Source organism: Falco punctatus (genome assembly GCF_963210335.1).
Source record: "Falco punctatus genome assembly, chromosome: 9".
In the NCBI taxonomy this organism is placed as follows: Eukaryota; Metazoa; Chordata; class Aves; order Falconiformes; family Falconidae; genus Falco; species Falco punctatus.
Window position 1 is genome coordinate 5,469,072 of NC_137589.1, and position 26,230 is coordinate 5,495,301.

A 26,230-nucleotide genomic window follows, 5' to 3' on the forward strand; every position below is an offset into this window, starting at 1 on the left:
ATAGTGAACTGCACAAATCTGGTATTCACTTAAAAGGTTTCCTGCAGCAAGAACCGCTACAAGATTAAAGTGAGGATTTAAAGTAAAATCGTTTTTTGGCATGAATGCAAACTTGCGAAGAAAAATATTTCCATCATCATAATATTTAGATGATCAATTATTTCTTGGTAACCTTTAACAAGGACTCTGTCACGTGCATCAGAAATCTTGCAACAGGCTTTAAAATTTATATTTTCCCTGCTAATCCAAAAGCCTGAAACCGTTCGTTTTAATCACAGATATTAACCAAATAATAATTAAAAAAAAAAGCTGCCAAGCTAAACAAAATAGGAAATCTATACAAAGTTTGTACAACAAAACAGCTCTCTAATTAATGGTAACAGAACAGTTTTCAAACCATCATGCGGTCACCCATACAACGTTGCAAGTTTGAGTACAAAAAAGAAGGTGAATCAACTGCACGTTTACATTGATGTTCTTGAGAACAAAAGCTGACCTTGCTGATTTTCAGGGAAAAAGGTGTGAAAGGTAGACAAACCCCACCGAGCAGCAGGGTGTTCCTGCTGGTGGTATAGGGGCTTCTGCGATGCACTGGATAGCTCGATCTCTGCCGCACCCTACTCCCCACTACCAGCCAAAAATGAATGCTTAAGACTCTGTTGAGAGTTTAAGAGGGCAACTTACTGAAAATGCAAACGTATGAATAAGTAAAAGCAGATACTGGCAACACAGGAATGACTAGGCTACATGAAGACAACGACACATACAGAGTTCTGTGTTCATAAAACAAAGAGAACAACCAAAATGAGTATTTGAAGTGAATTAAATTGTAAAGCACAGTGTCTTCAGAGAACTTTGGTCCAGCCTTTTTGGTCCAGCTTCCTTCCTAGTATCAAAAAGACCTCTTTGGCATCCAGTCCCAATGTAATTCAAGATTTTCTTGGCACTGATGACGGTCAATGGGAAACATCCTTGGGCAACACGCTGGCAGCTTTCCTGTAGCAAGTTCCTATATAACTTCAGATTTAAATGTAAATTTTTAGCCAAACAGGAACTTTTCCTACTGCTTGCCTACAAGGCAGAATACGCAGTAAACCAATCAGATGCCTTTTGTATCTTCTGTTGCAACTCCGCATAGCTAGCTAGGTGCCAAATGGCTGGAGCGTTCTGCAGAAGAAGGAACACCCGGGATGTGTGCATCCTGGTCTAAGCTGTGTTACACAGTCTCTACGCAGCTTGTGAAAAGTGATTTGAAACCTCAGTGTCTTGGATTGATCTTTAAAATGGGCATAACCCCTATTTTATCTCACAGGAATAGTCTCAGACTTTAGCAACCCTCGCAGAACCTCACAGGGAGAAAAATGTGTATATGAAAACTCTCAGAAATGCCAGAAATTCCTCTATGAACTAAGTGCACTGGCTGCCCCGGCAAAAAAGATCTCGTAATTATAGTAGCAGTGAGCAAAAGCAACAGACTTCCAAGCTGATGAGGTTCAAAAGCAATTCAGTGTTAAGCAGGGAGGGCAGGAATCCAGAGCGGAGCGACAGCTCCATCTAACACAACAGGAAACTGCGATTCCTTCTGTAAACAGCAGCGGTGAGGTGGGAGGAAACCCAACTTCTGCATAAACAACCAGGCCTGGAGCCCCAGGCCGGAGGAACGCAGCCCTGCGAGGAGGAACACGCTGTTCCCGGAGCACCATTGCCATATTAATACAATGCTGAGCCTGGGCTCATCGGAGGAGATGACAAAGTAATCGCAAGTCAGCAGCCCTCCGACGAAGATGTACGGCTCTGGGCGGCTGCGCCAGCAGCGCTCCCCACGCTTGCAGTGCCCCACACGGGCACACCGGCCCCTCCGGGGGGTGAGGAGGGAAGGCAGGGCGCACACAGATGCTCAGACACGAAAAAAATAAAGGTAAAGAGCAATTCAGGACAAGGGTAAAGAGTGCTGAGCTCGAAAACATCGTTAACAGTAGCCCTGCCTGAACTGGAAACATTAAGAAATTATAAGTCAGGTAGTTATGGAAAAGAGTCTGCCTGATTTCCTGCAGGCAGATGAAAAGAATATTTCAGTCAACAGGTTAAAGCAGACGTGGTATTCTCTTCTCTGCAGAAGGCAGAAAATATAACAGATGAGTCAGGAATAATTTCTCCTCTCCTTTTTCCAGCCCTGCTCAGTTTATGTCCCTTCCAGCTCGGGTCGTCACCCTGCTCTACCTCCCAGCTCCACTCATCTCAGGCAGAGACCAGCAAAACAACCTCAAAACACCTATTAAGTAACAACGACGTGGTAATTCCTATATCCTACATGTAACTGACAGCTGCCTGATCTTGAAAATTCCTCTTAACATTATAAAACCATTAAGGTCGCATTTTAAGTATGTGAGAAACTTTCACACTGCATCTTTAGAAGAAATCCCTGCTTAAGAGAGACTTAGTTCAACTTCCAGGAACCCTGCTATGAAGACACCAGGGAATAAAAACAAGTTCTTGTTTTCATGCTTTTACAACCTTTTTTTCTCTAATGAGAAACCTAAAAAAAGTCTCTTAAGACACAAGCCTAAAAAAAAGCCTCCTAAGATGCTGCTTCTCTGCAGCGGGAGAAGGCACCGATTTCACCACTTTGCTGTGGCAGGACTTACAGTGACACAGAGGTGATACACAGAAAGATCAAATCTATAGGAAAAACTTCAATACCATAGTAAAATGTACACACCCCTCCTACTCCGGGGCTTTGTAACTGTACAATACATAACCACAGCATAACTGTATCACAAAAGCCACAGCATCTACATACTAAACAAATCCTTCAGCCTCTGGCAGTATTTTCTACATCTGTCTTAGGAATCACTCCAAGATTATCCATATTTATTTTAACGTAGATATCAGAAATCAATGAGCATTTAGGAAATGAGCCTGGAGTAATGCAGGCCGTACTTCTGCCATCCTGTTTTGAGAAGTACAGAAAGGAGGTGGCACTGCCACTGGTGAGACAGCCGCTGTCCCAGTGCATGTGTAGTTTCCCCTGAAAGGCTAAAAGAAGAACAGGTTTCTGTTTCACACTCTTAAATGTGTATATTTTTATGATATTTAGAGTTCTAGTTATTATATTCACTGCTCCCCTATCCACCTTGACTATTTACATAGTGGTTTTTTTATCCACATGGGTATTCTGCTTTATTTTATGGATCATCTGAATATTTTTCATGTTTTAATTATAAGTAGTTTCTGCTTGCCCGCTTTCACAGTCTGAATACGTAAGAACACAAGGGTCAGCCAAGCTTTACCTTCAGAGAGGTCTACGTACAGATCTCTGATACAGAATGGGCAGGGATGCCAAACGGTGCATACGTTGTGTCCTGGAAAAAGGAACGAATCATCTCTTTACCACCCCCAATGCTGAAGTATGAGACTCCTGGGGGGTTGTGTTTATTCTGAGGGTGGGATGATGGGAGGGGAAGAGTCATCTGGGTTTCTCTTCCTTACTGGCACTCAGCCCACCCACTTCTTTCCTCCTCCAAAATTACTTTCTACAGCTGCAGATTGACAGATTATCGATGCCATTTGCAGAACGAAGCCAAAACTGCAGCCTGCAAGTTTAAGAAATAGAGTAATGGAAAAGAAAAGTCATGGAAAATGGAGAGGCAATGCGGGCAAGGGGCGGAAAAAGGAGCAGGGACTCACAAAAGCTCAGTTTGCTCGCGGCTCTGCTACTGGCTTACTGGCTGACCTTGAGCAAAGCTCTTTATCTTCCCCTGCCCTAGATTCACTATCTGTAAAATGGGTAATGACATCGGCCTCTGGAAAAATATTGTGAGCTTCTCCTAATGCTCTGCTGTATAAAGAATTTGAAATTTTAGACCACTGGATAGCTGCTATGCACGGTTCCTAGATTTAATATGCATTATTTTATCCATCAGGTTTTTGTCAATAGAAATACGTGCAAATCCAATTGCTACCAGAAACATCAAGCATTTTTAATTCCAACCACCACAGCTGTCTCATTGGTATTTCCAGCAACAAGCCTGCAAGACTGGATATAGGAACTGTTCACTGCATATCCCTCTCTCCCACCACACCAAAAAGAAGGCTTTACAAGAGCAGGGAAATGGAAAGACTGAGAAACCCTGACAGAATTTGACACGGGATAAAAAATGCCAGACAAGAACAAGGTTCGATTAACTACTGACACAGAAAATTTTGCTGGGGTGCCTATAGCATAGCTGCGCCACACCACTCGGCACAGCCGCACCAGTGGTGCCATTAACACGCCAGCCTGCAGAGCTAATGTGCAGTAACAGCACAGGCTAATGGATCTACTCACACCTTACGCACACGTACGTATTTTTTTCGCAGCATGCGTGTGCATACGCGTGCACACTGTTATCCCTCCGCAACAAGCTCCCGGCAGAGCACTCTCAGCGCACTGCACAACGCAGCTGGCTTCCAGCCTTGTCAGTGCACCAGGCTATCTGATGTGAAACCAGAAATTCAAGAGCTACTCTGTCTGGCTGCCCAGTTCATCTCTGGTCACTAAAATACGGTACACAAGATCTACTCAATTCACTAAACTTTAAAATAAAATAACTAATCTACCTGTACCCTGTCCTACAAATTTAAGATACTATAAATCTCCTGTTACCTACAGGTCAACATCATCAGTTAGTAGAAGATCGATCCATTATTTTATAGCCCTTTGAAATAGAGGAGTCGAGATTTATTTTTAGTTATATTTTTCTCTTTGAGGCAGGCAAACCAATTCGGGAATCACAATAACCCGTATCCAGAAGGCAAAGTCTTGCTTTCCCCCCCCTACCCCCCCAACATCCTGGACACAGCCTCTAAAATAACTCTAGATATTCACTTGGGCCTGGTTACAAATGCTGTGGGACTTTCTGCCAAGTCCAGCCAGGGATCCTGGAGGCCCCAGCAGTTTATGGGAGTGAGGAATTACTTTATTTACAACAAAAGTTAAGTTTCACAGTACCCCAGTTTCTATTTCTAACATTGCTTTCTTTCACTCCAAGCACACGTAAATTCACATTTGAAAAATATTTTCCAGCTTCTCCTATTTCTTGGACAGCAGAGTCTTTCCTTTAACTGCTCAGGATATGCTGCCTCCATCACATCCAAACTCTACTTAATAAGGCTCCTGCTGCTTACTCATGGCTTTAAGTATTCCTGTCCAGTCCACAGGTACCTTTAAATTTCAAAGCCCAGAAGATGAAAGGACTGAATCTTTCCTTGTTCCAAATCTGTATTTAGTGACTCGACTGTTTGAAGTCTAGAGACTACAGAATTACTGCCGGCTCCCCGGGAAGGAAATCTAGATGTGGAGAGGGGAAAAGGTGAGCTTCTTCAGACAAACCACTTCTTACAGTTCCCTTCTCTCAGAGCTGAATACTTGGCTTTGGAAAAGCTTTTTAATCCCACACTTGGGAATTGGTTCTCTTCTGGAAATATGTTGCTATTTATTTCCATCGCCTTCAGCTGCCTCTTCCCTCCCTCCCCTTCTCCTGCAAAAGGGACTGAGGAAAGTCAGAAGATAATGACTTTCAGACCACCCAAACACAGCAACTGAGGGAGATGAAGGCAGCTAAAAATCACTAACAGCACTGGAGCGCTCACTTGTGCACCCAGTTCCGTAGCACCTGGTCCTCCCAGGTCATTTCTAATAGACTTGACACGTGCCAAGTAACCTGCAAAGGTCTCCCAGAATTTCTTCAGTGCACTATCGTGTGCCTGTTACTCTATCTTTCGGGAAACAGCTGAAAGCCTAGTTCATAACAACAATACCAACTTTCCTCTTGATAAATATCTGGCGTAGTTCCCAACCTTCCCAGATTTCTCTGCTGAGTCGCTCTTCCTGCCCCGATTATTCATTCCTGCAAGGCTCAGCACTGCCAGCCCGGCAGCCCTATCCCTGCTGCAGGCAAAGGAATTTGGGCAGGTCCATCTACTGCTCTTTCCTGTCCTCCCCTGCATGGATCTCCTTCTCACATTGGTTTTAAAGGACTCAGTTAATGACAAATGGTTTATCGACCGTGGAGGTCCTTCCCTTCTGCCAGATAATCACACAGTCACTTGGATGCAATTTCACCCGGTGCATTTCAAAATACAAAGTCGCCTGCTTTGCGAGAAGCTGAGTTTGAGTGATGGAGGTTTTTTTATTTCCTCCTCATCCCTGGAACTATGAAATGATAACGTGACGAAAATAAATAGCAAAGTCTCTGTCTGTTACCGATATTCACCTTTCTAGAACTGAGAGTTACCCCTCAACTCACCTCTGCCTGGCCCCAAAGCAAGCAGTAATGACCTGCTTAATCTAAACCAGAAGAGCTCACATCAGCCTCCAGATCTGCTGACCATCATGGTGTGAGCACACCTGTGACAGAAGTGTGAACCGCCTGTGACAGATGCTACTGCGCTGAAGACTGCTGAGGTTACTGGGATACCACGCTAGACACAGTAAGCCTCATAAAAAAAAATGACAACATAAAAATCTGGTTTAAAAAAGAGGCAGAGGAAAGTAAGGAACTGAGAGCAACCATGAGGAACTTTCTTATTCTTTCTCTGGTTCAAGGTGAAAGGGCTAATCCAGGTTAGTTTGTATTTTACAGTGTGAAGACAGCACGGAGAGAAGGACACCCTGTGTTCAAACGCCTGCCAGCATTTGCTGGGAGAAGCGAGGAGGGGAAGGAAGACTGGTTTAAACTGCGTGTTGAACATCCCGTGCCTCCTTCCCTTGGTCAACTGAGGGATTTAAGAGCACCTAAAACGTATTTGCAGAAGAAAAAGAAAACATCCTCCCGGCATGCTGAACCTCATGACACTGAATACCGAGGTCTGGTTGCACTGACCTTGCTCCCGGCTGTGGGACGGTCCTTCCACAGTCATACTTTCTGCTCAGAGGACCTTCACCTTCTTTCTTCACACATTTGTATTTTCATCGGTACCAACCCACACCACGCTGCACCGGCACATGCTTCGCAGGTCTGATGCCCTCCACCACCATCTCTCTCACGTCTTTCATGGAAAGCAGAGATTTCTTTTGCAAAAGCTGCAGCCCAGCAGTCATGCCCAGGCTGGTGCAGAAACGACTTGCTGGTGCTGCCAGCGGTACCGGTATGAAACCAGGGCTGTATCACCCGCCAGAGGCAGCGGGAAGATCTGCCCAGGGCACACTGGAGAGGCTGCTCACCGCTGGTTACGCTGCCCGTGGCCATGTTGCAGGAGGGGAGAGCTGGAATCGCCCCAGGACAGGGACACAGCAGTGATGAAAGGGCTCCACCAGCCATCGCACAGCGTGTCACCCTGCTCAGCCCCTGCCTTACCCAACGCGCTTCAGCCCTGCTCCCATCCTGTGCATTCACCATACCAGTTTAACCAATGCACGTCCTGGCTAAAGGCCCCAGCTGGGCTTTCCCCTCTCCCCTCGCTGCTCCTGGGGTTTCTCTAGATAGAGCCTGTTTTGCCCTTTCTGCATGTCTGGCTCACAAAGCGAGCTGTGGGCTGATCCTGCACCCCAGAGCACATCACCAGGGCGCAGGAGACCTGCTCAGCACCTCAGTGCCACACGGCTACACCCTGCTACCACCTGTCCCCTCAGCAGTGTTTGGGGCCAAGGCCAGAGTAAGCTCCAAGGCTTACAAAACTTTTCCTGAGTTTTTTTGTTAGTTTGTTTTTTGTTTTGTTTGTTTGTTGTTTTTTTTTTAAAGACACACAATTCCCATTTTGCATAGGGAAACTTCCCCCTTACACGCAGAGACCCAGAGCAACCTTCCCCTGCCTCTCCCGCACTCTCTCGTAAACATGTGTGTTATTTGCATAGATGCACCGAGAATCACTGAAGGACAAAAAAAGCTGCACCTGGAGTGGATTGCAGTAGATGAAAATTGAGAAAGAAAGTTTTACTTTATTTTATACAACACACACAATATTTTACTTGACCAGCTACTAAAGTGATGTGAAACTTAAAAAGAACAACAAAAAAGTGCTTTCTGAATACTTTCTCTACATCCCCATTCCCTTATTTCCCTGGGCCATTGCACTGTATTCACCACGTGATTTATTTATGTTACTATGAAAGCATAAAATATTTTACCAAAAATAACTCCGTCTCTTAAGTAGCAAATGCACTCCTGAAAATGAACTCAAAATTAAAAATTAAGAGCTTTAAGGAGCCAAATATTAGGTAATGGCTTTTCAAAACAGTGGTTCATCCTGCCTGCAGGGAATAGTGCTTTACAGCCTGCTCTCCATTTCTTTATATTTTCAGTTCTTCCCATATGAAAAAAAGCTTTGCTTGTAGCAATGTTTGCTCTGGTTTAGGGATAAACGTGTGCTACTGGTTGGCTTCTCTAGCACCTTCCTTTTGTCCCTAGTGATACAGAAAATGAGCATCGCTCCAACCAGAGGTGCAACAAGGCAAAATGATTGTCTGGATGTACACATGATGTAGCTACTACAGTGGAGTTTTCCTATACAAGGTCTATATGCAGCCTATGCATTTTCTGTACAGCCTACCGGAGGCATGTATTACTCGCCAGCTCAAACACAGCCCGAATTCTGCAAACGTTCAGCAGAAGAGACTGAGAAAACAATATCGGTTTCATTAATTGAGAATAAAAATCACAAGGCATTATATTATACTGGAGATCAGGAAACTGTAGCGTGAAAGCTTTAATTGTCTCCCAGTGTCAGTAAATGCCAGCAATGTTCCACAGAGCACAACGCAGCTTTGAAACCCAGGGGAAAACCAGTGGCACAAAAAATCAGTTGTATTGATACCAGAGTTGTGAGTTTGATCTGCAAAGCGGGACTGGTATTTTGCCCAAGCCAAGCATACAGTCGCTATGCATCAGAATATTCTTCTGCTGGAAAAATGATGGCTACATCTCCAAAAAAGATTTGTTTTTAAAGAAAGATGTGCAGAAATGGCACAAGCTACACCAAAAGAATCAATCCTCAGCGAAACAGCGCTGACTTACTAAAAAGTGACTACCACTGCGGAAATACAGGCTTAATTCATGCCAGTTATTACGCATTCCCGTGCTGAACGGCTTGGAAGAAATATGCAGCCTCAGCTTCCGAGGTTTAAGGCAGGTTGTATGAGAGGAGGCACCTGGTAAGGATGATCCCCAGCTCATCCCGCCCCGGTGCCACATCCCGCCCCTGCAGGACCGAGCGCTGCACCGGGCGCTCAGCCCGCCCCCGTTTCATAACCCTGCAACGTGCCCGCACACGGCTCACAGACAATTAGCATCCGTCCATCCATCCGAGGGCTCAGCTTACATCCGACTCCGCTAAAATAACTAAGTAACAGCAATGCTGAAGGAAAAACACGGCTAGCTGCAGTGTTGCTTCTCGACGGCCACTCCCATCCTCCAAAAACCAAACAAACCACCAAAGGCTAAGGTCAGCTAAACGCTCCGTCGAGTTACGAGCACCCCCCTTCCCCAGCGACTCCGTTACTGATAGATCAGAGCGGATCTGCTGAAGGGGCCGAGGGCAGCGGCTCTGGCTGCGCGGGGGCTCCAGCACCGCGCCGGGCTCTGCCGAAGCCGCACGATCGGCCTCAGGAGTTTTGCAACCCGTTTGCCCCAATTCTGAGCCCGGCACCACTTCTCTAGGGGGCGGGAGGAGATTTTGGGAAGTCGGGATATCGGGTTCTTTCTCCCCCGACGCTCGGCGGACAAACACTGCATTCTTGCTCTAGTTTCTCACTGAACTGGAATACCAAACGTGAGCCAAGGCCAGCCCTTTCCTCTGCTCCGCGCCTCGGGGTGCCTGCCCGCTGCCGCCGGCGGGGGACGGGGTGCCTGCCTGCTGCCGAGCCCCCCGAGAGCCCCCCGCCCCTGACAGGGCTGCCCCGGCTGCAGCAGCAGCGCCCGCGGTCCTCACCCGGGCGGAGCGGGCAGAGGCAACCGCTCCTGCTGCCCCCCGGAACCCTGCCGCCCCCTCCTCACCCTGCCCGCGGGGGGCTGCCCCCCTGAACCCTGCTGATCCCCTGAACCCTGCCGCCCGCTCCTCACCCTGCCCACGGGGGGCTGCCCCCCTGAACCCTGCTGATCCCCTGAACCCTGCCGCCCCCTCCTCACCCTGCCCGCGGGGGGCTGCTCCCTCAGCCCTGCCGCCCCCTCAGCGCTGCTGATCCCCTGAACCCTGCCCGCGGGGGGCCGCCCCCTCACCCTGCCGCCCCCTCCTCACCCTGCCCGCAGGCTCCGCGCTGGATGGCGATGATGGGCGGCTGGCGGAGGCGCTCGGCGCGGCGGCTGGCGGCCCGCAGCTGGCAGGGGCTGGCGTAGGTGACGGCGTCGCTGCCGCAGACGGGCTCGCTGCTGGCGCACAGGCAGCGCCCGGCGGCCGCCCGCTTGCGCACGGTGCCCGAGGCGGGCAGGCCGCCGCCCGGCGGCACGACGCACTGGAGCCCCTCACCGCAGGGCGGCCCGCCGCCGCCGGGCCCGCCGCAGGGCTCGCCCTCCTCCGCCCCGCAGACGCGGCAGCAGCCGCAGGCGTCCGGCACGGGCCCGCCGGGGCAGGAGGCGGGCAGCGGCGGGCAGCGCGACCGCTCGCAGCGCTCGGGGCAGGCGGGCGGCGGCGGCGCGGCGGCGGCGGCGGGGAGCAGGGCTGCCAGCAGCAGGCTCCAGCCCCACAGCGGCATCGCGGCGGCGGGGCGAGGGCAGGCGCGGGGCGGTGAGCGCGGCCCGCCGGGCGGGCGGCTTTAAGCGGCTGCACGGGGGGGGGGGGGGGGAGGGGGGGGGGCGGGGAGGGCTGCGGGGCGGGGCAGCGGCCACAGCCCCCCCCTCCTCCCCCGGGGCCGTAACACCCCCCTCCCCGCAGCACCCCCCTCCCCCGGGGCCGTAACGCCCCGTCGTTCGGGGTCGGACACAGGCTCCGCCGCTGCCGCGACCTGCGGCACTCGGCGCTGGGTGTCGCGGCCGCGATGCGGCACCGAAAACCCGACGGGGGACGCGAGGGCTGACAACGTGCTGCTGCCAGCGCGGGGGGGGGGGGGGGGGGTGGGTGGGTGCTGAGCACCCTCCCCCCGGGGGGATTACGGGAAGGGCGGTCTGAAGTCGGTAACGTGCTGGGCAGATAAGGGGGGGCAGGGCCGCCAGCGGGTCCCCGAGGAGCAAGGGGAGAAGCGATCCCTGCAAACGGCTCCAGCCGGGCGCTCGGAGCAGCGCGGCTCCGGGACAGGCTCGCCCCCATCTCCCGCCCTTGCCCCCGAGGGCCTCAGGGCGAGGTGGATACTTGCAATTAGCAGAAGGTTAAGTTAACCGAAAGAACAAGAAAGAAAAAAACCCTACCCAAACCCCAACCTCTTCCGCCACCGCAGGAGCAAGCTGATCCAATTTATCTGGCAGCTGTGCGACTGCCGGACCCACGGACCCGTATGGCCTCTGTGCCACGGCCAGGGTGGTGTGAAGGGCAGTTTAAATCACACCCAAGCACCTTCCGATGGAAAAGACATCATTTCCAAAGCTAGTAGGGAAAGGTATAATGAGAACTCATAGCTGGAAATTGAGCACAGCCAATATTTAATTACCAGCCGATTAAACTTTTGAACAGACTACCAACACTTAATTATTTAAGTGTATCTATCAGACATCGGATAACCAAGGACCTAATGAACTTGACAGCATTTTGTCTTGCCTAATGGTTTGTAAACTGTTAGGCAAGCTGCAACTGAGAAATCGAGGATGCCAGCAACCACATTAATACAGAGAATACAAAGTCTTTTCTCCTACAAAAAGTGGAATAGGCTTTAACAATATGCCATCTGAGCAGGTGGAAGCAGCATCCCCAAGTGCTGGAATTCAAACCTGATTGTTCCAGGGAACATTATAAAAATCTTATCAAACCATGACCACAGAACCACAGATGGGCAAAACTTACTGAACTGCTTGATTAGCAGCTGCAGATGGAAAATCGCGCAGACTCCAGCGTTCCCAATAAAAGCTCCAGTATGAACCCCTTAGATCTGTTGTTTTCCAGTAACTCCTATGCTGTGCAGGAAGAGAGGTTTCAGGAGAACTACTTGATTTCAGAAGTGACCAAAGTAGTAATCTGGAACAATTCACAGCAAAATGTCCTTAGTATTAAAAAATCATTATGGTATTAAAAAGACTAGGAAAAAGTTTGAAAATGTTTACAAGTTTAAAAACATTTAAATATATGCATATATATACACATTTATATATATAAAGAATAAGGATAGAGATCATGGTAAAGTGTTATCAAATTATTGTTTATCCATTACTTATTAAAAGTAGCCGATAAGCTTCAGGGTGTGTTTTGGGGTTTGGTTTGGTTTTTTTCCCTTTACTCTTAAATAAAGACAAGTCTTTAAGATGAGCAGTTTTAAGTAAGTAAACAAAACAAAAAACCCCCAAACCAACAAAAATATACAAGTTCAGAAAAGAACTTGCAAGCTCCGATTTGGAAGCAGGAGCAAAATATTCAGAGACCAGTGAATTACCGTGGGGTTCAGTCGGGCCACCCAGAAGGGCTATCTGCTTTTCTATCACGTTGCCTTGATCAGAGAACTTAGGGTCTGAAGCCACTGGAGCCTTATCTCTGTAGGTAGGAAAACACACACATGCGGTGGGAAAGTTCCTCGTTCAGTCTTTCCTCTCTCCATGGGTGTCGCCTAGCTTGGTGTCCTTTGATATCAGTCGTTCCAGGGAGAAAAGGCAAGGCACGAACGGAGGCTCAAAATCCATGAACAAAAGCCCTGTTGACAGAAACCCACTTGTTATAATTCCCACAAGTTACAATACTTGTTATAAGCCCACCGTTATAATTCAGTCAGTGCCGTCATTCAAAGCCCAAGTGAGGTGAATGAATCCTTGCCTCAAAAAAGGAGTAATTAATGAAAATTTAGTGTTTGCTTAACTCTTGAGCTTATAAAGTTTGCAAATCTTAAGCTAAATATTTAACTACTTCAAGAACTGCTGCAAGTTTAGTGTTCTCGCACAAAAAACTTCGAAACATCGGTTGTGTATATTTATCTTTTCCATGATGTGTGATTCTTTTTTTGTACAATTAAGCCAGCACTATCAGCTTCAAGCTCTTTTACAGACTACTGAGAACGTATAATACACCAGCTAGTATTTTTTCTTCAATAAATCGCACAGAAATGGGATGTACATTTGCTGATAGTCAAACCCTGCAAAGGAAATAAAACACATCCCAAGGTCTTATGTGAAGACCATGAATTAGCAGTTCACTTCCAAAGAAGTGGACTAGTATTGAGACCTTCTCCTGTTATGTTTTTTGTTTCTTAAACCTGGAAAGAATGGGAATTTTCTATTGAGTATTAAAAATAATATTCTACTATATGAATTTGTTAGGTTGCACACAACTGAAAACAAACATCTCGCTTTCCAGAATAACTGCGATAAGTCTTTGGGAGTGATTTAATAGCTTTGTTTACTGAAAAATGTATTTGTTAATCTGTGCAGAAGTGCTTTACACCTGAAAGGCATCATAAACCCAGGAATTATTGTTTCTCCCCCATCATAACGTTTTTCACACGGGACAGCCACCCAAGCCAGCAGACGTTTATCCTCAGGGAGGCCAAAAACGTGGTCTGAAAAATACTTACACGTCAGAGACTTACTAGCAAAATATTCATCTCCTCCTCAAACGAACTCGATGATAGCAGGCTCCATCCAGAGATCACATGCTACAAATTCTTCTAAAGGTAGGAAAGTTTGGATGCCACTGTGGGGATTCCAGAATTTGCGGACATTCAGCCTCAGCCCTGGTGGCGGGAGGGGTCGGGACGGAGGAGATGGGCCTCCCCTGCAGTCTGACAGCACGCTCTATGTTACACCTGAGTTTTCAAGTGAGTTTTCCCAGATGCCCATGAAGATGTCGCAGTGTTACCCAAGATGTATCATTTACTGCCTTTGGAATCACCGCTTTGGAAAGAGCTGCTTCCAGGGCAAAGGCGGGAGCGAGAGAAGCCAGCAGCGCTTGCTGCAGGGCTCTTGCATTACTACTGCATGTGGAAAGGGTGGGAAGCAAGGAGCACGTAAAGGATGAAAAAAAAAAAAAAAAAAAAAAAAAAAAGGGTTGGCAGGAGAGAAAGGCATTAACAGGACAGTCTGGGGCTGCAAGTATCCTGGCCAGAAAGGAGGATGGGGAAAGTTTGAGATGGCCAGAACACCTATATTCTGAACCAACTTAAACAGCTTGGACTTTACAGAAAGCTCTAGGTTTATTATGACTGTGTTTATCATTTTGTTTCATTCATTAATTGCTTTCTCCCACATTTTCTGTAGGAAAAAAAATTTGTCCTGCATACTTTGAGCCAGGATGTAGCATCCCTACCCCATTCCGCAAAAACCTAGGACTTCTCTACTTTGTAGGGCTTCTCTATTTTGTTAAACAAAGATTTACTTAAAGAAAAAATATCCAACAAACCCCAACAACTTTTAAAAAACATACACTGGAATCATAGCTACATACAGGAAAAAATGCCGATAATTCAAAAGAGAATCAAAGCCAGGGAATTTAAAACTACATACTCTTTTTCCAGATGTGAATTCAGCCCCAGTGCTTGACAAGCATAGCTGCTGGCATAATTTACAAGATAAACGATCAGGGTGTCTTTTGTAAAGCCTCACGAGAAAAGAGGCCACCTACCCCAAGAAACAATTGCTAATCTGAACAAATTAAGTATGTATTGGTGTACACCTGGTTTTTCCTTGATGTCAGAGGGCAATCCTACAACCAGGAGTGCAAGTATTACACTACAGGCAGGGTCTGTAAAACAAGCGTTGGAATTTCCCAGTTAAACTTGCAGAAAACAAACGTGCTGCTATGCAAACATGCAGCTGACACTCACCTACTGGGAACAGAGTTATGAGGTGTTGTGATGCTCTCAGTTATCATTAGGAAAATGGGGGCAATAGGAATGCAGTGTGACAGAGTGGTTTAAATTCTTCCGAGATGCATTCACTATGCATATTGATATGCAAAATCACAGTGCCAACAGTAATTTTAAATGCAAATCCCTAATTACAGTGTCAAAGGTACCACTTTGAAGAGCTATGTTCAAGTACACCATTCCATAGTACCTTTACAAATGAGTATTAGTTTCTTTTTTCTCAGAGAGGCTGCACAGAAAAACCGAAGTGAAAACCCAAGGCAGACATGTGGACGTGATGCAGTTACAGAGGACGCATGCTTAACTTTCATAGAGTTGCCTTCATTACTTCAGTGGAAGATCTCAGAAGTACTTTAGCAACTTACCGGCTTGGAGCATCAAATAGTTACATGGGTTGTGCTGCAACATTAAGACATTAAATAAAACTGATAAAAGGTACAACTACATATAGTACAGAGGGCTTTTTTTTTTTTAATTATTTTAACCATTAGACTAAAAGTGCCCTGTCCTAATTTCCCCTCCTTTCATTTCTTCCCTCTCTCCCACCTCAAATTAACACGGAGTCTTCATAAGAACAGTGATATTTGTCCCACATCTTCAGGGTGCACCTTTTTGGTGTGCTCCTTAATTTCTCCATCCATTGAAAATATAAACTTCTTACAAAGCCTAAACGGTCTGCCTTTGAATATCAACATTTTCTACTAATACAGACATTTTTAGGATAGGAGATACTCTATGATGCCACATGCACTTTTAACTCATTTCTGTATAGTGTTTTGACTTCTGAATATGTAATTGCAAAGCCTTGGAGTCAAAAAGCAAAGTTATTAAAGTAGCAGCTCAGTTACTAAAGAATGAAGGTGCAAACTGGTTAGGTCCCCTCCTTCAGTCTGCAGCTGTGATTAACTCTGGTCTACCTCCAAACTGTGTCTTTTGTCACATTACTTTGCCTACCAGGTGCAGCAGAGATGCTTCCTTTCCAGTCCCATGGCTGCCGAGACTGTACTCAGATGAGATATTTTAAAGGCCCTTCTGACCAGCAGCATTGCTGTAGACAGCCAGTTTCCCAGGTACCATCCTGAAATTTTAAACTGCAGTAATTGACAGTCAACTAGCCCAGCTCAAGACCTCTTCGTACAGAAAGTTACTGCTTTATGGTGCTAGATATATGCATGTCATTCAAGCAATAATTGTTTTGAGCCTGCACATTTTATACAAACACCTACGATACATATGTATGTGTTTTTGTTTTTTTTTAAAAGGCTACTCTTAGGGGACTGAATTACTACCTAGCTCTTAGCAATGTTTCTCTTGTGTTGGCTTATCACAGTTCTTTAACATCGATATATTTCAGTAGTGTTGCAGCTTGGGTTTTGCTACTTTGGAGAATCTGCTTTTTCATACTACAGAGTGCCAGTTCTTCAATTTCTTCTGTTTCAACTATTTTTTACTATCCTCCAATTGCCTGTAATTGCTTTCCACAGTCAGCAGTATCACAAGAAACCTCACACTTTCATTATTCACTGGACAAGTTAACAAATTATTCACTCTTTTCCTATAGCATCATAGCTTCCTTGAGAGTAAAGCTGTATTGTAAGCAAAAGCAACCGGGAGAAAGGGATGTTTTCTCTTCCATCAATTTGCTGTCATTGCTATTCAAAGCTTACACGGAGCAAGAGGGTTTTTTTAAAAAACAAACCAAAACACACAACCAACTTCCGAGTACTCCAGTGACTTGACTTAAATGGAGTTTCAAGATTGATTTCTTAAGACTCAAATATACTTTAAAAGTAAATGCCTGAATTGGAGTAATTTTTAAAGTTAGAGTGCGACCTCTAGATGGTGCTGACAGCCCATCATCCCATGAGGTTAAAGGATATGCCAGTTCATAAGCTGCATGTCAGACCATTACCCTTTGGCAGTTACCTGCAGGCACATGGATTGCAGATTTAGCTGTTACCATTTCTGCAAACTTCTTATTGTAACACAGTGGGTTTACATCTATAACCATAAAGAAAAAAAATCAGTTCCTTCTTCAGTAAGGGGCAACAGCAAGGACACAGCAAACTGAAACACGCAAGACAGCACGTAATAAGGATAGCCAAGTCATTTCAGTGACCATGGTTCAGGTCACAACAGGCTGTGAAAGATAACTAAGATTTTTTACAAAAATAAGAGGATAAAAAAGTTGAAAGCTAAACAGCAGAGATGCACGTGATAAGCCAGGTGAACTAGAAATCGTATTGTCGGCTCCTTTAAAGGAGTTTGAGTTGCAACCAGTAATTTCATTTCATTCTGGCAGTTATTGCTAGGAAGAATAAACTCTATAGCTGATCATGGGTCAGTATCTAACATGGTGTACTAAGGACCTTACCGAAGCGTAACTCCATACTGCTGCAGTCAAGCTGCTTTTGGAACTTCGTGATGCTACGACAAGGCTGAAAACGCCTACTGTGAACTGAGACGGGCTACCAGCGGTACAATTACATACACGTTTCATGCCAACTCTGGTAGTGACGTAACCGGTTAAAATGGAAGCTTCAAGGCGCTCAGTGCAGTGACTCCTCTAGAAATCATATGTTAGAGTAAAATGTATCAAAATGTGTGTGCCGTTGCCCCCAACTAGTGTAACTGCAGATGTGTACATACCTGAAACAATTAAGTCACAGAAGATGTCACAGTCAAACTGGAATTTGGGTAACTGTATACAGCCTAGATAAAATCTTTTATTCAATTACCATTCTTTATCTGAAGCTAGCATGCTGTTGAGACAAGACCTATGAAGTGTGGCACTTAAAAGGGAAAAACAGACTTGAGAAATGCAGTCGCCCAAGTATGACTGGGTCAGACTGTCTACTGTACAGACAGCGAGGTGCTTCCAGATGTCATATACATGCTGTTATTTCAGAAAAGCATTTTTGATTTTGCAATCCTTAATGCAATGACAAACCCAAAAAACCTCGCATGTTACATTTTGTTCTCCTGGGGTTCTTTTTTTCCCCTCTTTCAGATTGTGCCTGACTGTTTCCAAATGGTTAACTTGACATTACTACATATCATTTCTTCCCTTCCATGGATGGAAAAGAAACCTGATCAATTCCCTTTGCGTAACATGTAAAAATTCCACAAAAAACTTGGAACAGCAAAAGAAAAACATCTCATTCTGTTCAATTTCTTTAACTACACAGCCTGACCAGATTTGAAGAATTAAAAAGATTTTCTAGCTAGATAAAAGAATCTGAGCTCTTACATGCTAAAAAGGAACATATTGTTCTGAAAAAATATTTAATACAGTGCAAGGAAACTCAGTCAGATGTTACTTTAAGTTATCCAAACTGATTTATTGACAATTTAAATGTGACATATTTACAGCACTGTTTCTAAAATAATTTAACATTTTTCATAGATTTATAAAAGTACTGATAAATAGGAGACCCTGACAATTACCAACCACAAATATTTCCCTATGCTACTGAACTACAACAGTAGTTCTTTACTTTTTTCTTTTTTCTCCTCCCCCACCCCCCCGCCCCGCCTTTTTACAAGTCCCATAATGGAGCTGCTTTACCTCCACCCAATGTGTAAAATTGCCAATACCAAAATATAATAAAATGAACATGCAGTGTGAAAGCTGTACCAGAGCAAGTGATTTCAGATGTTAGACTACAGTAAAAATATTTCAATGCGAAGTGCCTTCCACACAGAATGTACTTGTGAAAAAATAAGCCTTTGAAGAGCTATTGTTTTATCTTTATAGAAGTTAAAACCTACAATACTAGTACAGACATTTACAGTAACTTCCAATTCTGTGCTAGTTTTCACATATATCTAAAGAGTCAAACAAAACCAGTAATTTACAGACACCACTGCCTTAAGACTGTGGTTAGTTAGCTTATGGATAAAAAACATGAAGGTGCTGATACAATTTAAGGTTTTGAAATTGTATTTCACTCTTACATGACACCAATCATTCTATCCTTGGATCAACAAATTATTGTGGTAAAGCCATCCGTATCTCTCAAGCAGGAAGTCAGTTTGGAAGTTGGAGAGAAGATGGACTTCTACGATATGTATCTTAGGTTCTAGTAGACGAAAGTATCACGAAACTGGACAATCTGAATCACAATAAGCAGCAGCACGAGATATTTGTGGGGGTTTGATTAAAGCAAGTATTTCTCAAAAATGATGAAAATTACACAATCTAATCCAATACTTGAAATGTACAGGTTCTTTTCATTTGCATCACTGAAGCCCCATAACAGTGTACACAAACAACAAATACTCTTTTTTTTAAAAAAACACATATATTGCACAGCTAGTGGGTGCGCTACCAGAACACTGGTATCCCTAGCATAAGTTTTCTATTTTACATAGCTGTTTCAAACTATGCTAATTCAGAGCAACTCCAAGCCAACGGTCAAAACCATTAAGAATGGTTTGTGTACACAACTAACCCAGAAGTGTTTCAACAATGTGAGAAAAAACACAGGCACTTAAGATTATTAGTGCACCAAAGTTATAGGCCACAACTGCATGACTATGAACAGTTCAGTACCAATAATGACAAAATGAGGAGGTTTTCCACTAATTCATACAGAAACAAGAACTGTTCACAAAGCACTGGTAAGGAAACCATTCTCAAAACAGTAATTTAACAATACATTTGGACATCTAAGAAAAATAATTGCTGCAAAGCCTAATGTAACACAATAAAAACTCTACACTCAGTTCAGAAGATCTAAAGCGTCCAAATTCAGAAGCCAAATTTCTCTTCTCCCCCCTCCAAAACACCATTACATGCAGTCCATTAAAATCCAAATGTGCAAAAAGTTATAACCCACCTTTAGGAGTGCATCAAAAATAGGCTGACTATTCAAAGGACTATTTTAGTGGAAATTTTACAGCACCATAATTAGAATACCAAGGGAGTTCAGAATTCATGTTCTGCTAACAAATCAGTTGACACTGTTGATCCTAAAGAACAGAAGAAACATTTTGTGCATTTCCTGGTATCTGAGAGTCATGGAGAGAAACAATTCTCAGCTATGCCTAAAATCTTACTGTAGTTCAAAATGAAATTAAATAATCACATTTGCAAATAATCGCATCTGTTGGCAGTAAGTTCTCCGCAATATAGCATCAGTTGTAAATTTAGTAGTAAATTTGCCAGATTAGGAATGAAAAGTTGCTGGTACCTTGCTTACTTGCAGCAAGTACTTCTTTGCTTTTGTCTTTTGTTTTTTTTGTGGGGGTTTTTTCTTTTAAATTGTGCAGTTTGGCCCTTCCCAAGTAAGTGAATTACTATCAGGCTTTGAGAAAATGCCTAAGGCCTATTTCTGACCCTCAGCTGAAAGGCAATATACAAAGACATTATATATACACATGTGTGCACAGAAACACACACATACATATATATAAAAAAAAAATCAGTGTTCCGGTTTTTTGTTCTCATTTCCTATAATTTTCTTTGGTTAGAAGTCCAAGCAAGGAAATTAGAGGACCGAACAAATGGATCATTCTCCAAACACTTCCATCGCTACACATCACTAACTGGAAGGCTTGCATCATCCAGATCCACAAGACCAGGATCCTGTTCCTGAGTGCCATTTTTACTTTGGGGTTCTGAGAGGCCCCATTCAGTCACTTTGGAAGCTGATTCTCTTGGAGCGACAACCTGGATCTTGTAGCTCCCTGGCTTGGCCTTGGTAAAAGATTCGTGAAATCCTCGCTTCTCCAAGGCAGGGTATTTGGTGTGAGGGTTTGGGACCAGAGGGCTGCCGTGAGCGGCTGTGGAATGTGAGGTGGCTGGGGCTGGGATGGCAGAACGGACAGCATGGTTGGGTTCGGAAGAAGACTCTGTATGCTCCTGGAAAAGAAGAGCATGTGTGAGATGAAGTCATTGACATCTTGTTGGAAAGATTTCATGTTTCAGATTTCACTCTCCAGAAAAAAAAAAATATCAAGACAGAAAATACACAAAGTGAAGCATCAGCCACAGCAGCAGAAGGCAGGTGTTTTCTCAAGGCGGTGTATTATTAAATGTGAGCTTACAGCAGTATGTGACAGCAACATCAGTTTCTTTATTTGAAGAAACTGAATTTCACAAATCAAGCTCAGCAGCTCTTTAGACTTTATAATATAGTCCAGAAAATTGAAGCTTCTCATTTTACTAATAAGTAACCCTTTGAAGATACACACTTTAAAGGCCATTGAAAGTGACATCTTTCCAAGAGAAATGTATTCAAACATGTTCATATACATTAGGATTTAGGCTATGAGTACCTGAAGTAATGCACATTTTACTGTTCCCTTTTCTTAGACTACTAATCTCTCCTATTTATTATGGGGATCAAACAAAAAATAATAACTATTCTATGCTATCAAGTCTCTGTAACAGTTTCCAAAGTTAATGGACCTAGAACAGAAGCTGATCTTCAAGCTGCTCCTTTAAATTGACAAGCTTTTTTTTGTGTTTATTATTAACTGCCATTCTTCTGACCTTTACATAACTATCAGACCGATACAGTGAAAAATAATCTTCCAGTATTTACTTTCTGATAGAAATAAGTTCCCTAACTACCTAGGAATGATTTAGATGTCTAAAGCATAAGCACAGAGTGCCATTTTAGGTGTCCTAGGGTATTCTGCTTAACCTACAGCTATAGCTCCAGAATAAAAAATTCCTCAGGCTCTAGACTGTTGCTATCAGTTCTGTAAGGATGTCTCAAATACCTAGGGATACCCGTAACAGCGCTGGATACAGTGTTAAATGGTATGGTCAAAATGACGTGCGATGATGCAGTGACTACTGCACTCTGCATGCATTAGGAGCTGCAGCTGCTGCCACTTCTGCCATCACCAGGGTTAGTACATGGACTACAGGAATCTGCAAACCCGTGCGTGTACACAAATCAAGTCACTTTTCAAGCACGTTTGTTAGCCAAAAAACCATCACAGATGTGTGTCCAAGATGCAAATATAGAACCTCAATGAAAAACTTTTTTCACGGCAGTTTTCCAAGTTTCTTTTAGAATGCTACGACATGACTTCATAAATGCGTATTATAATGGATTCTGCCACGCACTACTGTATTTTTTACCAATAAATATTATTGTGTGAGGGAGCTGTGCAACTTTTTCAGAATTCAGTTTTGCATTCATTTTCAGTGAAGTACTTCACCTTATTTACATTGGCTTATTTCATACTTGACTTGATACTCCACTTTAAGAAAAACATCTGCTTTAGGAGAACATATGATTCAGTGATTTATCTACTGTTCTTCTCATTAAGAATTTTAGTTCAACAAATAGGACAGAAGCAAGGGATATTAGAACAAGATCTTTTTGCTAAATTGAACTGAAGGATGCTCAGGTTTTACTACCCACACTGACTGTAATTTCACAGTTAAGAGACTATGCTGCTGTATTACTCCTAAGGTGTACTGCTTTGAACAGTGTACTGATTATACATTACAATGCTTCTACATTTGAACTAATAATTTCATGCAGAGACTTACAAGCCATGCAAATCAGGCTACAATATTATCCTTCCAATTACTAGAGTTACAACGTGCATTTTTTTGTGTGCACGCATCTGTATTAGTTTGTGGGTAGCTTAAATTTCATTTTGCTTTTGCGCAGTTTCAAAAAAATGTAAAGTAAATGGAAATATGAACTCTCATGCAAATTAGTTTTAATACTTTCCTATTTAAATTACATCACATAACTTATGTTTAAATATATACTATGCTTTGAAGTATAAATACATGTTTTTGCCAATTTCCAATTATTTTAAAAGTAAGAAAAAATAGTGAAAACCTGTAAGTGAATGACATAATTTATGAGTTAGTTTTCAGTAATAGTAATGACAACAGGTAGCATTATTTTTAGGGTTTTATAGTGCAAATTAGTCTTTAGTCCTAGCCCTCTGTTAAGAAGGCAAGTTTACATGAGAGCCCACATACGTGCTGCATTCACCAGTTCTTGATGTATACCTCTGTATACAAGGATTCGACAGCCTTCTGGCCTGCCGCATCTGGAACACAGTGCAAAGCTAAGATTAGAGTAACCTATACTTGGGGAAAGAAGAGAAGAGAGGGAAAAAGAAAGAAGTGATGCAGACACTAATAGCTAGATCGCTCCATTAGCCCCACACACACAAAAAAAAGCATATCTGTATATTTTCATTCCCCCCAAAAGAAACAAAATTTATGACAGAAGTTCTATTTAAAAGCATGAAGCAGCTCCCAGCTGCAAAAAATAATTGAGAACTTAATTGAGTTAATAGAAATACAGTATCAATGCAAACGTGTAGTCAAAAGCCAGATTTACATTATTTCAGATTATGGGGGTAATGATATATTCAGCTTATTACAAAACATCCCACAGCCAGAAAGTTAAAACCACAGCTTGCAACATCTGAACTGTGAAGTAGTCCAATTGTTAAATCTGGAGGTACATACTTGGAGACACTGTGACACTGCAGTAATCTTCACTACTTTTCACAAGTTACTGTACTTTGTACTGAACATCAAGTACAGTTTAAATGCAAGTATGTATGAAATGTTGGTATCCACAGGGCCCCACAAATGTTAAGATTTGTCACAGTGCCTCAGTTCAGTAATGCTAGATGGTGTTCACACTAAAATTCCAACAGCAAAAACTAATTCATGCGAGCAGAGATCTCTTAAAACAAGTTACTTTAAATTTGAATCTCTATCTGCATATACAATAAACTATGAACAATGGAGAATGACAACTTAGCAGTGAGTTGTTAAAAACCAATTAGAATATTGCCATTTGATTGCAACATTCAGCGATTAGCAGGAACACCTCACAGGAATTAGTTTCAATTTTACTTCCAAACTAGTGGTAGTGACAAAGATCACACTGAACTTAGAAGAATTTTTTTTAAGTTAGCACTTGCATTATCTACATGTTCAAGACAATACAATGCACAAAGTTACATACAGGCAAGACTAAGGCAAGTGCTCCATTAAAAATGCCAGTCTGTATGAAAATTCATGCAAAGATGCCACATTACTACAGGACAGGATAGAGGACAGGCAAAAGGAAAAAACAACTAGAACTTCATGTGCACAAGTGAACGTCAGCTAATCACATTTTCTCTGAAGTTCAGAATAACATACGGAAGCTGCTGATCTTCCAGGTCCTCGTTGTGCTACAATGGCCCCAGAAATTGCTTTTATCCAACTGTGCATGTCTTCTGGACTGTCCGCCTGGATCAAATGATATGCATTAAATTTAACATAATGAACTCTCAACTTTCCTGTTCTCCTCACCACCTGCATTAAAACGAGAGCCTTAACCTGCTTTAGTTATTTAAAGCCACAGAGACTTCCATTTCTTAACTCAGGCATTTCTTAATATCTTACTCCAAATTTACTATTACATGTACATTATTTAAAGTAGTAGGCAAGAAGTATTTTTATACTATTTGAATACTCTAGACTCAAATATTTACTACCAGCAAGCAAAAAAATTAAAGCACCCACAGAAATTCTTACAGGAGATATGCTGACCCCTCTTAGCAGACTCTGGCCAATGACACAACTTCTATACTTTTCAGTCACTGTTGCACTTCTATGATGTATTTACTGAAGAGTTGCAGTCAAAAATAAGTCACTGTCGGGGGTCAGCTGTACATCTACTTAGAACAATAATCCAACAAAGATGCAAAAGATTAACAGTGAATACCAAGGGTGTACATACCCAGGATAAATACAGATAAAAAGCTAAAGCCATCTCCTAATTAGGTTGCAGCTTTAAGCCAGCACTTCGACCCAGCAAGAAACACCTCCAACATGTCAATTATGTTCAGCTACAGGACAGCTCATAACTCTACATCTGGCATCACTGCCTGTATTAGACTATATAGGCCTTTCTGATCTGACATGTGAAACTCAAAGATTACTTCCAGTACCATAAGCATCACATTCCTACACAGCTAGGAAAAGCATGTCTTTGATTTTTATTAGTTCCAAACATTTAGAAGGTGACATGGTAAGGATGCAGTGAGTAAGTGCATGTGGATACACATTACCAAATCTGTACCGAAATCTGAATGTTGCTGTTAGTGGGTATTTTAATGTGGCAACTAAGTTGAACCCGAGAATTCAATTAATACACATAAAAATTCAGTACTTCAAAATGAAAGATTTATTATATTGAGTTCATCCCAATAAAAAGCACATTAGGGTTTATTATTTTCATATGCTACCAACATCACACTTGCTGTTGCGTGGAATATTTCTTATATGCACATTTCTGAAATACAAAGACCACATTCCCTCTGAAAATCATGGCATAGTTAAATACAACTTTAAAAGCAAACCAGCAGTGCTTCTTTGCTTTGCCTATGGTAGTTTCTTGGTTTTGCCCAAAGTTTAAAAAGAGAAATTACCTGTACATAAAAGGTTCGAGAAGTTGTTACAATTTCAAAGAGATTGTCTCTCATCATTATATCACTGTAAATGAAACAAAAATATTTCAACAGCAAGTACAACCTTCCCACTTACTCTATTTGAAAAAGACTCTAGGATGTGCAGAGAATCAGAGCATTTGTTGTCTGAAGACCTTTGCATTTCTTTATCACTCTATATTTACAAAAAAAACTCCAATAAAGTAGGAAAAGAAAATCAGCATCTGTTACTCATTTTATTGCTAAGACACTTTAGTTTGTGGTATGTGTGCTACTACATATATTTTTAGTTGGAACATTCTAAAGCATATGTTAAGTTTAAAAACTGTTCTAGTCAAATTTCTGTAAAATTTTACATTTATATTTTGTTAGGTCTTTGCAAAGTAGTAGTCCTAAACAGTAGCCTGCTAAAAAGGAAATTGAATATCCATCATAACTACTAAAAAAGCAATTATTTCCTTAGTAGATTGCCATTTGGTGGGAGGGAAGCAGCAGGAGGAAGAGTATTCTCATCTACGTTCAGACATGTAACATAAGGTAATGTTCTCTAAAGGTTTAGAGATTGTATGAGCAGAATACAGACTCCTAAAATCGCTGCCTCAAATCAGCCAGCACCCATGCATCTCTAACTCATGATTACATGATATTCCTGAACCACCCTTGTCCAATGCATTTACATTCTACTGAATGTTACAAGTTTGAAACACACCAATACAGAACCCTCAAAACTAGTTTTACACACAAAGCTACCTGCTGTCCTTTAAAGAAAGGATATCACATCACATACATAAACCAGAGTTATTAGAAAGTTCTCCACTGTTTCCAGCCAGCAGTCCAGCCATGACAAAGCAGTGTACTACAGCCCATGTAACAACATCAGTGCTT

General features: G+C 43.1%; 2 protein-coding genes across 8 annotated transcripts in view; both read right to left on the reverse strand.

The window, feature by feature from the left end:
- Nucleotides 1-10,726, reverse strand: part of HTRA1 (HtrA serine peptidase 1) — a 33,861-nt gene extending 23,135 nt beyond the window's left edge. The window contains exon 1 of the mRNA XM_080401484.1: nt 10,213-10,726. Coding sequence (XP_080257610.1) covers nt 10,213-10,666 — 454 coding nt within the window. The 5' untranslated portion in view covers nt 10,667-10,726. The remainder of the gene's footprint in view (nt 1-10,212) is intronic.
- A 7,499-nt stretch (nt 10,727-18,225) lies between these two features.
- PLEKHA1 (pleckstrin homology domain containing A1) overlaps nt 18,226-26,230 on the reverse strand; it is a 37,754-nt gene continuing 29,749 nt past the window's right edge. For 3 of the 7 annotated variants that reach the window (XM_080401502.1, XM_080401503.1, XM_080401504.1), the window contains exons 10-13: nt 25,328-25,391; nt 24,026-24,143; nt 22,899-22,939; nt 18,226-20,771 (exon numbers count right to left, since the gene is read on the reverse strand). In XM_080401502.1, coding sequence (XP_080257628.1) covers nt 20,442-20,771; nt 22,899-22,939; nt 24,026-24,143; nt 25,328-25,391 — 553 coding nt within the window. In that variant the 3' untranslated portion in view covers nt 18,226-20,441. Of the gene's footprint in view, nt 20,772-22,868; nt 22,940-24,025; nt 24,144-25,327; nt 25,392-26,230 lie in introns of all 7 variants that reach the window. The other 4 variants (XM_080401506.1, XM_080401507.1, XM_080401508.1 and 1 more) reach the window with 4 other exon arrangements.